The 13,796-nt window shown below is 62.3% G+C and overlaps 5 protein-coding genes across 5 annotated transcripts; 3 read left to right on the top strand and 2 right to left on the bottom strand.

The window, feature by feature from the left end:
- Positions 1-226: 226 nt before the first annotated feature.
- Positions 227-2,791, top strand: ACA1_265500 (Fbox domain containing protein; the record flags this gene model as incomplete). Its single annotated transcript, XM_004341382.1, has 8 exons — positions 227-437; positions 561-658; positions 771-1,429; positions 1,517-1,754; positions 1,846-2,023; positions 2,160-2,289; positions 2,352-2,510; positions 2,593-2,791. The coding sequence occupies 8 exons, from the start codon at positions 227-229 to the stop codon at positions 2,789-2,791; spliced, it is 1,872 nt and encodes a 623-aa protein (XP_004341430.1).
- Positions 2,792-3,022: 231 nt separating this feature from the next.
- On the bottom strand, positions 3,023-4,123 carry ACA1_265490 (Inosine-uridine preferring nucleoside hydrolase; the record flags this gene model as incomplete). Its single annotated transcript, XM_004341381.1, is given in 4 exon segments — positions 3,023-3,103; positions 3,148-3,448; positions 3,571-3,950; positions 3,965-4,123. The coding sequence occupies 4 exon segments, from the start codon at positions 4,121-4,123 to the stop codon at positions 3,023-3,025; spliced, it is 921 nt and encodes a 306-aa protein (XP_004341429.1).
- Positions 4,124-4,921: 798 nt separating this feature from the next.
- ACA1_265480 (protein kinase domain containing protein) lies at positions 4,922-9,604 on the top strand (the record flags this gene model as incomplete). Its single annotated transcript, XM_004341380.1, is given in 6 exon segments — positions 4,922-5,081; positions 5,093-6,703; positions 6,717-7,056; positions 7,104-7,155; positions 7,258-8,718; positions 8,747-9,604. The coding sequence occupies 6 exon segments, from the start codon at positions 4,922-4,924 to the stop codon at positions 9,602-9,604; spliced, it is 4,482 nt and encodes a 1,493-aa protein (XP_004341428.1).
- A 149-nt stretch (positions 9,605-9,753) lies between these two features.
- ACA1_265470 (pentapeptide repeat domain containing protein) lies at positions 9,754-10,701 on the bottom strand (the record flags this gene model as incomplete). The annotated part of the gene is made up of 1 exon (XM_004341379.1): positions 9,754-10,701. The coding sequence occupies one exon, from the start codon at positions 10,699-10,701 to the stop codon at positions 9,754-9,756; it is 948 nt and encodes a 315-aa protein (XP_004341427.1).
- Positions 10,702-10,874: 173 nt separating this feature from the next.
- ACA1_265460 (ribophorin ii (rpn2) protein) lies at positions 10,875-13,758 on the top strand (the record flags this gene model as incomplete). The annotated part of the gene is given in 9 exon segments (XM_004341378.1): positions 10,875-11,762; positions 11,850-12,038; positions 12,161-12,341; positions 12,414-12,655; positions 12,668-12,778; positions 12,930-13,051; positions 13,197-13,359; positions 13,428-13,571; positions 13,648-13,758. 9 exon segments carry the CDS (start codon positions 10,875-10,877, stop codon positions 13,756-13,758), a joined length of 2,151 nt encoding a protein of 716 aa, XP_004341426.1.
- Between the last annotated feature and the right edge of the window lie 38 nt (positions 13,759-13,796).

The following is a 13,796-nucleotide window of genomic DNA, read 5'->3' as shown; positions in this document are numbered from 1 at the left end:
GCTCTGTGAATGCACTCAAAAGAACAGCTGAGCGAAGACAGGAGCACTCCTCTGAGCAGATAGCGAATGTGCCAACATTCTTGGCACATTCCAAGCTTCACCCAAGGAAAGAAAACCGCCAAGAAAATGTAGTGAAGCCAAGTTCAGTGCATGGCACTGTGGCTTGTGGCGCGCAGACAGAGCGGAGCCAAGGAGGAGAGTGCACGACGTGGCGTCAGGAGAAAAGATGGACCTGTACACGTTGATGGAAAAGGAGGACCGGCGGCACAACCGTGGGGCGTGCCCGGTGTGCAACGTGGAGCTGGCGTTGGCTGATATCGAGGGCCACGTCAACCGGTGCCTCGACCTCGCTCTCCAGTCCGACGACGAGCAGCTCGCCAAGTCCCTCGCCCGCAGCGGCTACCACCCCCTCGCCACCGCCTCGTCCCCTGCTGCAGGTACCCAACAATTAATCCGCTTTTTTATTTTTATTTGCACACTGCTTATTTTTATTTGTTTATTTTAACGTAAAATGCAGAATTCTGTTCATTCTTTTCTTTTACCTTGTTTGACCCACATAGGAGCTGGCGTGGGTCCGCACGCGGGCGCGGGCCGGCTGCCGCCCAAGCAGGGCACCTTTAGCGCCGAGGACCACGCCTATGCGACCCTTCTCCTCCAGGTTTGCTCCCCCCGCCTCGTGATGCTTGAGAGCCCTTCGTGCAACCCAGTCTTGTCTTGTTAACATGGTTGCCCACGGTCATGGCGGTGATGGTGATGATGATGATGATCAGGAGATGGATGCGGACGACGACGACGGCCAGTCGCAGGACTTCACGGAGGTGCCGCTGAGCGACAGCGCCGAGAAGAGAATGGCGGTGCACATGACGAAGCCCGGCGGACTGGCCCTCGACATGGCCGCCCTCCGGCGCAGCCAGAACGCCGAGCAGGCCGCCAAGGCCGGCGCGCCCACTGCTGGCCAGCCCGGCAACCCCAGCGCCAGGGCACACGACAAGCAACCCAAGGACAAGGGCAAGCAGCGACTGCTGGTCGACGACGACAACGACGACAACCATGACGTTGCTGTTCATCGCGGAAGCAACGGCAAGATTGATGACGATGGCGACGACAGCGACGACAGCGACGACACGGTGTTCAAGGTGAGGCTTGACACGATGAGCAAGGGCCAGCTCAAGAAGCTGTGCCTGAAGCAGCACCGCAAGATCGAGCGAATGCGGTTCCTCATCCAGACGCTGGAGAAGGACCTCAAGAACGTGCGGGTGAGCAACGCGCTGGACGACGACTGGCAGCGCGAGACGCGCGACGAGTGGGAGTCGGAGCTCGCGCACCAGAAGCAGGAGGCCGGTGCGCGCGAGGCCGAGCGGAGGCGGAAAGCCATTGAAGACGCCCAAGAAGCCAAGGCCATCGCCGACGCCCTGGAAGCCGTCAAGAAGTACCATGCATTGCTCACATTTACCATGTGTCTCGTGTGCGCGTGTGCGGTGGTGCGTGTGCGCGTTTCTGACAATCTCACCAACAGACAAGAAGAGGCGGATAGGGAAGCAGCGGCGGCTGCGGCTGCTCAGGAACCGGAGCCGGAGCCGGTGCCGCTGGAGGAGCCCATGGCCGGCAATGAGGAGTGGGATCCGGCCAGCGTGGAGGGCAACGGCCTGTTCGACCTGCCCCGGGAGGTCATGCTCACCGTCTTTGCGCGACTCGCCGCCCGGGACCTGGCCAGCCTCTCCCAAACCTGCAAGATGCTCATCGAGCCGGCCCAGGTACGCCCCCCGCCCACGGCCGCGGCGAGGGTGAAGGTGTGTCTGACGGTCCACATGCGGCACACGCGACGCACACACGTCGACCAATCAGGATCCGCTGTTGTGGAGGCTTCTGTTTGTGAGATGGATCCGCACGGCGAACGCGAAGCGGTGGGGACACGTCGATGAAGCCGCGATTCTGCAGCGCTTCGGTCCTCCTCCTCCTCCCCTGATCGATGCGACAAGCGAGAGCGCGACGAGCGAAAGCGGAGGGGCGACCAGCGGCGAACGTGCCTGGTACCTCCAATTCAAAAAATGTACGCACCCTCCCACCTGCGACAATGCACAGCAACAGCAGCAACAACAACAACGGGTCTGAACATGGGAGAGAGAACGCACTCGCTCATGCACTTGATGCGGTGACAGGCTACGTCAAGTGGCGGTACGCGACCATTGCGGGCAACGGCGAGAAGTGGATGTGGGATCGTTTCCAGAATACGCTGTCGGGCTTCAGCTTCTGCACGCGCACCCAGCAGAAGTGGAAGTTTGAGGGCTCGTACGTCCCTCTTCTTCGCTCTTCGTCGCCCTTCTTCGCTCTTCTTTGCTCACACTGCGTAGGCGTTTGAGAGTGGTGACGGGTCTCTTCAACTACCCGGTACTCGAGTGGAGCGGCTCGACGCTCCGCATCCAATTCAGGCCCCAGAAGGCGTTCCAGTGTCGAGCGGGCGTCGGCATCCGCGACTCCTTCTGGAACCAGGATCTCTGGCGCTTCGCTCGGTACCGTACCCCCCTCCCCATCCATAGCCGCTGCCCGTGCGTTGAGTGCGCCCTCACGCGCGATTCCCCCTCGCGGCCGCAGGACTGGGCAAGACCAACAACAGGAGCAGCAGGAGGCAGAAGCAGCGGAGCCGGAGGTGGAGAACGAGAACGAATCGTACATGGCGATGCGCATCGCCATGGGCGGGCCGACCTCCCTCCGCGCGCCCTACAAGGTGCAGGGCGACGTACCCTTGGCCATCGTGGCCCTCGTGCTCCTCCAGGTCACCGGCCACCTCTGAGGCCGTGGCTTCACCTATTTATTATTTTTTAGGCAATCCACCGGTACAACAGTCCCATTGGGTCTAACCTGGCAAATCTGCCAATTGCACTACATCCCCCCCTCCACGACATCTCGATATAAACATATTTTTAGATTTGGATTATGTACATTTTTAGGGTTTAATAACTAATATGCGGAGTATCTTATTTCACAAATACGGCGACTTTCGGTTGCGCCGGCAATATGTCACTTAGTAGTGGGGAAAGTGGGGCCGCTGGTTGAGCTTGTTGACGAAGACGCTGAAGAAGTTGGGGTCGGCCTCGAGCACCACCTGTACAGGTTGCCGTCGACGTCGTCAATCACGGTGCGGCCCACCTGGTCCCCGGTGATGGCGACGGTCAGGTTGAGCGTCACCTGCTCGACGATGAGCGACGGGTCGGCCAGGATGGCGGCCGTGAGCGGGTCCCACAGCGAATACATCGAAGTCGAGGCCGAGTTGTTCTTGATGAGGGCCAGCAGGTCATGGCAGAAGCGCGCCTCCTTGGTCCTCGCGATCGCGCCGAAGCTGTTGAGCCAGTCCCACGACAGCTGGAACGCATTGGTCGCGTCAAGCGGGACCAGGGTGATCGGCGTGCCCGAAGTGAACACCGCCCGAGCCGCCTCGGGGTCGGTGTAGCTGTGGGCGTACCAAAACCATAAATAAATAAAACAATGGAGTGCTGAGGGAGGTATCGTACATGTTGCACTCGGCCACGGTGTTGGGGGCTTGGCCCTTGGGGAAGAAGAGTTGCCCGGCACGAAGACAGCGCCGCCCATGACGAAGAGGCGATCCACCGCTGGACCAGCCACGGGTTCTGACGGTAGAGGAAGTCGATCGTGCTGAAGGCCCCGAGCGAGAGGAAGTAGACCGGGCCGTCCGTGGCCGCCACGGCCTGGGGCAAGTTGGTGAACACCGTGGTGTAGTTGGGGTAGTAGTTGCGGTTCTCGGGCGGGTGCGGGTAGCGGCGGTTGAGGCCCAGGATGGTGTCGGCCCAGATCTTGCCCTTGGGGAACAGGGGCACGGTCTTGGCGTAGCGGCAGCCGTAGTCGCCCGAGTCGATCTCGGCCGAGGCGTAGGCCTGGCCGGCCCAGATGGGGATGTCGTCGCGGTCCATGAAGTGGAGCAGTCCGAACAGGTTCTGGATGGCTGGACCCATGTTGCAGAAGCCGCGCAGTCGGGGATCAGGGCCGCCACCTCGACGTTGGAGTACTTGAGCAGCAGCTTGATGGCCTGCACGTCGTCCGTGTTGGCGTCGGTGAAGATGAAGACCTTGGGCTTGGGGCCAGCGGCGACGGACTCCTCCTGGGCCATGGCCCCCGCGAAGAAGCAGACGACGCCAAGGAAAAGGCCAAAGACCAACAGATGACGCATCTGGGCGGCCATGGTGGTTGTTGTGCCTGGGCGGGGTTGTGGTGATGGTTGGTGGAGATTGTCTTGCAGTGATTGATTGATTGATTGATAAGCTAATATATTGTGTGGAGACCAGTCTTTATAGGTGTTGCGAGTGCAGGGCATTGGTCCAGAGGCCGGCCAATGCCATCGTGGCGCCCGCACTCACCCCAGAGGCGGGAGTCGAGCGACCATCCCTCTGATGCCCACCTCGATCGGCGTCAGTTTCTCCAACTATGTCATAGGCAGCCAAAATACCAGCATATGTTGCATGCAAACACGTGTTATGGTCCGTCGCCTCAACACCCAGGGCAATTACATGACTTTTTTTAGGTCAGATGGTGCCCATTGGTCTGTTTTCTCTCCGATGGTCTTAGTCTGGCAGCACCTCAACCGTTCAACCAAACACATCTTGACCTCGATTTGGCCAAGCTCCGCCGCCATCCCATTGGCTCATCTGATCAGGTTGTGCCCTCTCCTTCCCGCGTGTGTGGGAGTGACACGCAGAACCGCCGCCGCCTGTCAGGAGGGGTCCCAACACGCCGCAAGACGAACGGTCATTCATCAAACTTCACCACCCGTACTCAACCGAACTGGCCGCCTTCCAACAAGCGGTCGCACACGACAGCGCTGGCCAGCGACGCGACCAACAACAACAACAAAAATTCCCCTACCACTCTTCATCACCATCTTCTTCTTCATCTCCCGTCTACCATAATCATGTGGGCTCGTCTGGCGGTCGTCGTGTGTCTTCTCGGTCTTCTGGGCGGCCCATTCCCTGGGCCACCAGCCCTGGTGGTCCAGGCAGACCTCAACGTGACGCTGCTCCACTCGCAGGACAACTTCGGGGCGTGGTGCCGCTCGACGGGGGCAACGCACCGTGCTTGCCAGTGCCCGGCCCGCCCTACTACAACACGTCGCGCGCCGGCAGCCAGTGCTACGGCGGCCTGGCCCGGCGCAGCGGCGTGGTGGCCCAGGTGCGGGCCGAGGTGGCCAACCTGGTGCTGGTCGACGCGGGCAACGCCAACGTCGGCTCGCTGTTCTACTTGACCTTCGGGTCGGAGGTGATCGCCACCTACTACGCCGACATGGGCTACGACGCGGTCAAGATCGAGGTCCACGACTTTGTGGGGCGGGTGCCGCAGATCGCCAACTTCACGCGGCTGGTGGCCCCCGTCCCGGTGGTGACGGCCAACGTGGTCAACCTCAACAACGACTCGCGCTTCGTCGAGAACGGCGGCGTGCCGGTGCAGCCCTACGCCTTGGCGGACCTGGCCGGGGGCCAGCGCGTGGGCTACGTGGGCACGACGGCGGCCAACCTCAACAGCTTCTTCGGCGAGCCGCGCCTGGTGGACTCCACCAGCGAGCTGCTGGCTATGCGCAACACTGTGGCGCTACTGCAGAACATGGGCATCAACAAGATCGTGGCGGCGGTGAGCGGCCCGAACGTGGTGGACGACATCGTGAACCAGGTGCCCGGCATCGACGTCATCATCGTCATCTCCGACATCTACGGCACCAACCTCACCATCACCACGCCCACGTCGGGTCCCTATCCGACTGTGCGGCAGATGCCCTGGGGCCAGCCCGTGCTCATCGTCGCCACCGGCGCCAACAACGGCAAGTTCCTCGGGCGGCTCGACCTGGTCTTCGACGACTTCGGCGTGATCAAGTCGTGGAGCGGCGCGCCGATCCTGCTCGACAACTCGTCGCCGGTCGACCAGGTGATGCACGCCGACATCATCCAGCGGCAGGTGGTGGTCAACAACCAGTCGTCGCGGGTGGTGGGCAGCACGGCGCAGAACCTGGGCTGGGAGAACCAGTGCATGTTCGGCGAGTGCACGCTGGGCCTGTGGACCACCGACGCCCTGAGGCGGGCGACGCCCAACGTGCAGATCGCGTGGTACAACGGCGGGTCGATGTACGCGCCCATCGCGCCGGGCAACATCACGCTGGGCCAGGTCCAGACCGCGATGCCGCTGCTCAACTCGGAGCTCCACACGTGCGAGCTCGCGGGCGAGTACCTCTGGGCCGCGATGGAGAACTCGCTGCTGCTGGTCACCAACCGCTCGCTCAACATCAACCAGGGCATAGGGCGCTTCCTGTCGGTGTCGGGCATGCGCATGCTCTACAACCCCGACGAGCAGCCGGGCATGCGCGCGGTCGAGGTCTGGCTCGAGCAGGCCGACGGCCGCCTGGTACCGATCGACCGCGCCGCGTACTACGTCGTCGCCACGTCGCGCTTCGTCTGGGCCGGCGGCGACGGCTTCACCATGATGCCGGCCCACTGCCGCAACTCCAAGCCGCAGGGCCTCACCGCGCTCAACGTCTGGCTCTCCGACCTCGAGACCTACTCGCCCATCAACAACCTCGCGGCCGGGCGGCTCACCGTCACCACGACCCTCTCGCGCCGCGACTGCCTCGCGGCCGACGGCCAGGTGTGCAGCGGCAACGGGTACTGCTACGTGGGCGCGTGCCAGTGCACCGTGGCCGGGGCCTCGGGTCCGGTGTGCAGCCTCGACGCGGCCTCGACCGACTCGGGCTCCGGCGACCCTGTCGTCGGGCTCAATCGCGGGCATCGTGGTGGGCGCGGCGGCGGGCGGCTGCTGCGTGCTGCTGGTGGTGATCGTGGTCACGGCCCTCCTGGCATCGATGCGCAAGCGGCCTGTGGAGCAGGAGTGGATGATCGATTTCGACGAGCTCGAGATGGGCGACATGCTGGGCCGCGGCGGGTTCGGCGAGGTGCACAAGGGCCGGTGGAAGGGCACCGAGGTGGCGGTCAAGACCATCAGCGCCGAGCACATCACGCGCGAGATGAAGTCGAATTTCATCGGACGAAACATCGATCATGAGCCGTCTCAGGCATCCCAACGTCGTGCTCTTCATGGCCGCCTCCACCAAGCCCCCTCCTCTGCATCGTCATGGAGTACATGACCCTCGGCTCCCTCTACGACGTACGCCACCTCGTCCCTCACATTTCTCTCCTTTTTTCTTTCGCCTTTTCTTTTCTCTTCTTTTTCGTGTTTGGCGCTCACAAAGATCTTGTACTTCAACAGCTGCTCCACAATGAGCTGGTGGCCGATATCCCCTTCCAGCTGAAGCTGAAGCTCATGTACCAGGCGGCGAAGGGCATGCACTTCCTCCACTCGTCGGGCGTGGCCCACCGCGACCTCAAGTCGCTCAACCTGCTCCTCGACTCCAAGTGGAATGTCAAGGTGGCGGACTTTGGCCTCACCGTGTTCAAGGACTCGATGCGACGCAAGGGCGACGAACGACGCGACAGCCAGCGCAACGGCGACGGCGGTGCGATGGTGGGCAGCGTGCCGTGGATGGCGCCCGAGCTCCTGCAGGAGACGCCCGACGCCGATTTCGTGCTGGCCGACGTCTACGCCTACGGCATCATCATGTGGGAGGTCTTCACACGCAAGAAGCCCTACGACGGCCTCACGGCGCCCCAGGTGGCCGTGGCCGTGATCCGCAACGACCTGCGGCCCACACTGCCCAGCGCGAGCCAGATGACCGAGGCCGAGCGCCAGTACGTCGAGCTCCTGGGCAGCTGCTGGCACCGCGACACCACCGTGCGCCCGGTCTTCCTCGACGTCATGAACGACATCGTCAAGATCGGCAACGCCGGCGGGAGCGGCACGAGCGGCATCTTCTCGTCGAGCACCTACGGCAGCAGTAGCAGCGCCGGCAGCAGCCTGCCGGATCATCAGCAGTTCTCAAGCGGCGGCCGCAGCGGCAACTCGGCGAGCAAGAGCTCGGCCGGCTCGTCGTCGAAGAGCGACTACGCGTCGGGCGAGGTGGCGCCGGCGGCCAAGGGCGGTGAGGGCGTGCCGCGGCGCGACGTGTCGTTCGTCGTGTGCGATCTGGCGCGGTTCGACGACGTGTGGAGCCGCGACCCGGCCGGGGCCGACAAGGCCATTGGCCAGTTCGGCAAGATGGTGCGCCTGCGGTGCGCCGTGCACGGCGGACACATCTTCTCTCAGCCCAGCTTCCACAGCGGCGGCACCTTCATGATCGCCTTCTCCAAGCCGGCCAAGGCCGCGCTGTTCGCTCTCGAGTTCCAGTACGAGGTGTCGGCCCTGGCTAGCGGCGGCGGCGGCGGACATGCGAGCCTGCTGCGCGATCACGCACGAGTGAGCGTGTCGTTCAGGGCGGGCCTGACCATGGCGCCCGCCGACGACCGCACGCGTACGACCTACGAGGCCAAGGACTACGAGGACGTGCTGTGGCTCAACACCTGCTGTCCGCCGGGCGCCGTCGTGTGCTCGGCGGCCTTCCGCGACAGCTACACCCGCGCCCGCACGGCCGGCGTGAGCGAGAACGTTGGCTTTGTCGAGCGCCGCGACGGATCGGTGCTGATGATGCGCGAAGGTGAGGAGCCGGCCGACGCGGCCGACAACGAGGATGACGACAGCGACAGCGACGCCGAGGAGCACTACGACGAGCGAGACCACAGCAACGTTACGCGAAGGGACCGCGAGGCGGGCGTGTGCTCCTCGAACATGTGCCCCGTGGATCATCAACACGGACCGGATCGAGATGGGCGAGCGCATCGGCGAGGGCAACTACGGCCAGGTGCTCGAGGGCGTCTACCACGGGCGCAAGGTGGCCATCAAGCGGCTCTTCAACAGCCGACTGGACGACGAAGGCATGCGCAAGATGCGCAAGGAGGCGGCGATCCTCTCCGGCATTGACCACCCACGGGTGGTCAAGCTCATGGGCCTCTCGGTGGCCGACGGCAAGCTGCTGCTGGTCATGGAGCTCGTGCCTCGGGGCAGCCTGCGCGCGCTGCTCTCCAACTCGTCGGTCAGCTTCAAGTGGCAGAAGCGGCTGGCCATGCTGCGCGACGCCGCCGTCGGCATCGCGTTCCTCCACTCCAAGGGCATCGTGCACCGCGACATCAAGTCGTCGAACCTGCTCGTCGACGACAACCTGAGCGTCAAGGTGGGCGACTTCGGCTTCGCCACGGCCAAGCATGACAACGGCACCATGACTCGCTGTGGCACGCCGTCGTGGACCGCGCCCGAGGTGCTGGCGCCCTCTACTCTCGCCACCGCCCAGAGCTCGTCGTCCGAGCACAGCGACAACGACGAGAAGATGAAGACGAAGACGATGAAGGCCAAGACCGGCCCGATCAGCGAGAAGGCCGACGTCTACAGCTTCGGCATCGTGATGTGGGAGGTGCTCACCCGACGGACGCCGTACGAGGACGGCAACATGATGACCGTGGCGCTGGACGTGCTGCAGGGCAAGCGGCCCAAGGTGCCCAACGACTGCCCGTCCAAGTTCGCCGAGATCATGCAGCGCTGCTGGCACCAGAAGCCGCAGAAGAGGCCCACCATGGACGACGTCCTCATGTACCTCAACAGCGAACTCAAGGACTTCGCCCCGCTCTGAAGTTGTTTGTAAGTTCGACAACATCTGCGTCATCACCTCTCCTTTTTGTAATCTGTACACACACACACACACACACCTACAAGCTTTCCCTGTACCATAAAAACGCCACTTGCTTGGATCGAGAGCAGGAAGAAGGAGAGAGGGAGGTTTCATGGACTGAGCACGACGCCTGTCACCTTCGTCCAGTTGGCTGTCTTGGTGTCGACGTCCTTGAGGTTGGCGTTGGCCAAGGCTGACCCGGTGAGGTTGGTTTTGTCCAGGCAGGCTCGAGTGAGGTTGGCCTTGGTGAGCGTGCACTCGGTCACGTTGGCACCGGAGAGGTTGGCGTCCACGAAGGACGATTGTTTCAGGTTGCAGCGCGCCAGCGTGGTTGCGGACAGGTCGGCGTCACTAAACTCACAGGCAATCATGGAACAGCTTTCGAAGTGGCCGCCGGTCAGGTCGGCCCCGACGAAGCTGCACTGGCTGAAGTCGACCTCCTGGCACCGGATGTGGGACAGCGTGCTGCCGGAGAAGTCGCACCCGGCCAGCCGGACCCGAAAGCCGCCTGTAGAAGCCACCGTCTCGCCGAAGAGCCTCAGATCGGAGAGGTCGAGGCCACAGAAACGCAGCCCGCTGAAGTCCTTGTATTGAGTGGTGGCGGCGAGCAGCTGGCAGAACTGCGAGCGAGTGAAGTCCGCCTTGATCGGGCCGTTCCCCCGCGCTCGAGGTACGTCGAAGGGCAGTTGATAGAACTCGACCTCGCTCGCGAGCGCCTTGTAGTCGACGAAGCCCGGCGGGAAGGACAGCACTCCGCTGCGCATGGCGTTGAGAAGGACGCCAAAGTGGGTGCCGTCGCGATCGATGAACACGGAACCGTCGGCCATGGGCTTGAGAGCGAATCGCCCACTCACCAAGGACTCGAGCATGCTCTGCGGATAGCGCGCCAGGGTTGCCCGGCTGGTGGTGTAGCGTATCCCTCCGACATTGAGTTCTATGTAGCCCTGCTGCGCCTTCTCCAGCTTCTCCATGAAGGCTGCTTCCTTCGCCTTCTTGGCCTCCAAGGCGGTCCTTATCTCTTCAATCCGCTGCTCCAGGGCTGCCAATTCGTCTTCCATCTTGCTCGACTTACAATCTCAATCGAGCAAATTGAAAAGCTCACGCGTAAATTTTTTGTCGACCTCACCTGCGTGACGTCAGGGCAAGCCACTACAGGAATCTGTGTTGCTGTGGTGGAAGACGAAGGATCGAATCTTGATCCAGTGTCCTGTCTCATTTCACTGCCTCCAAGATGAAGACTTCCTTCCTCTTACTCGCTTTCTTTGCTCTCTTCGCCGTATCGGCGCTTGCGCTGGGTACCCCCTCCGATTTCTTCTCGGGCGCCGATGAAGCCGCCCTCCGTGCGCGCCTCACTGAACAGCTCGAGCGCCGCCAGAGCAGCGACGAGCTGATCGAGGAGGACTACTACGCGGTTGCGACGCTGGCCTCCCTCTCCAAGACCACATCATTCCCCAATTCGGCGCAGCTCTGCGGCAAGGCGTCTACGCTGCTTGCCTCGGCCTCTGCCAAGATCGTCGACGCTCAGGCCATTCATCGCGCCCTTGGCGTCATCTCGGCCCTCAAGTGCGAATCGCAGCCCTCTCCTGCCACTCTTTCGTCCCTCGGCACCAAGCTGGTCGAATCTGTGCTCGCCAATGATCAGGCTCAGCTCGCCGATCTGCATGCCGCCCTCGCTGCCCTCCAGCAGATCCAGAAGACTGCCTCGCCTGCCGTCACCGTCTCGAGCGACGTCGCCTCCGAGGTGGCTGAGCGCATCGCTGATTTGATGGAGCCTGAGGGCCTCTTCCGCGCTGGATCCAACGATGAGGAGGGTACTGCTGGCAACGCTGGCCTCGCCTACCACGCCCTCGCCCTCCTCAAGCGCGCTGCCGCCCTCAACGTCGCCCCCAAGAAGGGCGCCGATGGCAAGTCCGGGCCGGTCGACGCCTCCAAGCAGGCCGCGCTGAAGCACATCAAGACTGTGGCCGAATCCATCAGCCAGCTCCTGGCCGATGTCGACGAGGAAGACGACAACATCATTGAATTCGAAGACTCGCAGAACCCCCTGCGCGCTACCGCCCTCTTCTGGATCGGCGCCGAGGCTCTTACCCGCAGCGGTGAGTCCGTTACCGTCACTGAGGTAAGTCGTCCTGCTCTTTATTATTTTATGATGTAGTGTCATTTCAATCTATCATCTGCTCATTCATTCATCGGTCTGCCAACACAGTCTCAGGTCGCTAAGCTCGCCGAGTTCTTCCTGCGCCACAAGCGCGTGAGCAACGCCGTCGACGCCTACCACCTCCTGCGGGCGCTCAAGACCGTTGCCAGCAACGTCTGGAAGAAGTCGCCCCTCGTGGTGACCCTCCCCAACAGCTCTGTCCTCGCCTCCTCCAAGGGCGAAGACTCCCTCGTCAAGGTATTGCCCTTCTTCCCAGAGCTCTAGCCGTGGCACACCATGCTCTTGCTCTGTAGTTTGTTCTTGGTTGGCTTGTGTGGTGCGTGTGGCTCACCCACCATCGCTCTTGCGGGCATGAACAGTTCCGCGTGACCGACGTCTTTGGCAAGTTCGCCTCGAAGGCCAACGTCTACATCACCAAGGTCTACCCCACCGCCAACGAGAAGCAGGTCATCCTCCACAACCAGCAGGCCACCCCCGTCTCCACCAACGCCGACGAGACCCTCTACTCCTTCAACATCCTCGCCGCCAAGCCCGACCAGGGTGCGTGAAGCGAGCCGGTGAATGTTCTGACTCGATCGTCGACGCGCAGTCTAACCGCGATCACTTTCCCAGGTCTGTACTCGATCGACCTGTCGGTCGCTCCCGAGAGCAAGGACGCGCCCGTCTTCGGTGCCGTCGGCGTGGTGCGGGGCGTCAAGGTGGTCGTCACCGCCGATCTCTCCGATGTCGCCGTCCAGGTCGTCGACGCGCTCGAGGATGAGGACCTCGAGCAGGCCTACAAGGTCTCCTACCCCGAGAAGGTGGCCGAGGTCATCAAGGCCAACCCGCTCCAGCACGTGCTGGTGAGCTTCCGTGTGCGCAGCCAGGGTCGTCCCCTGCCCGTCCAACAGGCCTTCGTCGTCTTCCGTCACGAGGAGTCTGGCCACGAGGTCATCCTCCCCGCCCAGCTCACCGGCAACAAGTACAAGGTTCACCTGGTACGTGTTCTCTCTCTCTCTCTCTCTCACTCTCTCACACAACACAACACAACACACTACACTACACTACACACACTACACACACTACACACACGTTATTTCGTTCGCCTCTCTAACCGCTTGAGCAACGTTGGTTGTGTTATGAACCTAGAACCTGCGCGAGGCCGGCCGTGCCTTCCAGGGCCGTAGCGGCAAGTACTCCGTGCACCTCCTCGTCGGTGACGCCTTCCTCCACCGCCCCTACTTCTGGCCCGTCGCCGACGTTTTCCTCAGGTAACGCCCTTCATCCATTTTTTCATCATCATCATCATCATCGTTGTAGTTGTTATAGTTATGGCTTCGGCGGCGTGCATTGCTCAGCTGTGCAAGCTCTCTCGCTGTCGGTGACGTTCACTCACGGCCCTTGTTGCGTGTGTAGCCTCGGTAAGCAGAGGGAAGAGCCGGCCGCCCCCTCGACCGAGGGTCTTAGGCCCGAGATCCACCACCAGTTCAGGAAGCCCGAGAAGAGGCCTCCCCCCACCGTCTCCATGACCTTCACCGCCCTCGTCGTTGGCGTTCCCGTCCTCGTGCTCTTCGTTGGGGTACTTTCCGCCTCCGATCGCAACTGTTGCCCTTCTAGCAGCGAATTCTCACCCCTCTCTGTTCTCAGCTGTTCCTTGTGGGAGCCAACTTCAGCAACTTCCCTCTGTCCGGCACGGGCTTCCTCTCGGCCGTCGGCTTCCTGGGTTGCATCTCCGCCGTGATCGGCCTCTACGTGCTCTACTGGCTCCAGCTCACCATGGTTGAGACCCTGGTACGTTCTTCTCAAGCCCTTTGTGCGCGCGCGTAGTGTGCTGATCGCTAACACTGTTCCCCTCCTCCTCCCATAGGTCTACCTTGCTGGTCTTGGTTTGGTGACCATCCTCGTTGGATGGCAGGCGCTGCGCCACAGGCTCTACGCCAGGCTTGCGGCCTCGGCCAAGGACACCAAGAGGGACTAAGTGTAGGCGCCTCTTCTCCTCTCTTCGCCAGCCACGCC

Source organism: Acanthamoeba castellanii (genome assembly GCF_000313135.1).
Source record: "Acanthamoeba castellanii str. Neff unplaced genomic scaffold scf7180000084770, whole genome shotgun sequence".
NCBI classification, from domain to species: Eukaryota; Discosea; order Longamoebia; family Acanthamoebidae; genus Acanthamoeba; species Acanthamoeba castellanii.
Note: the sequence above shows the minus strand (reverse complement) of the source record. Positions and strands in the feature narration are given on the sequence as shown.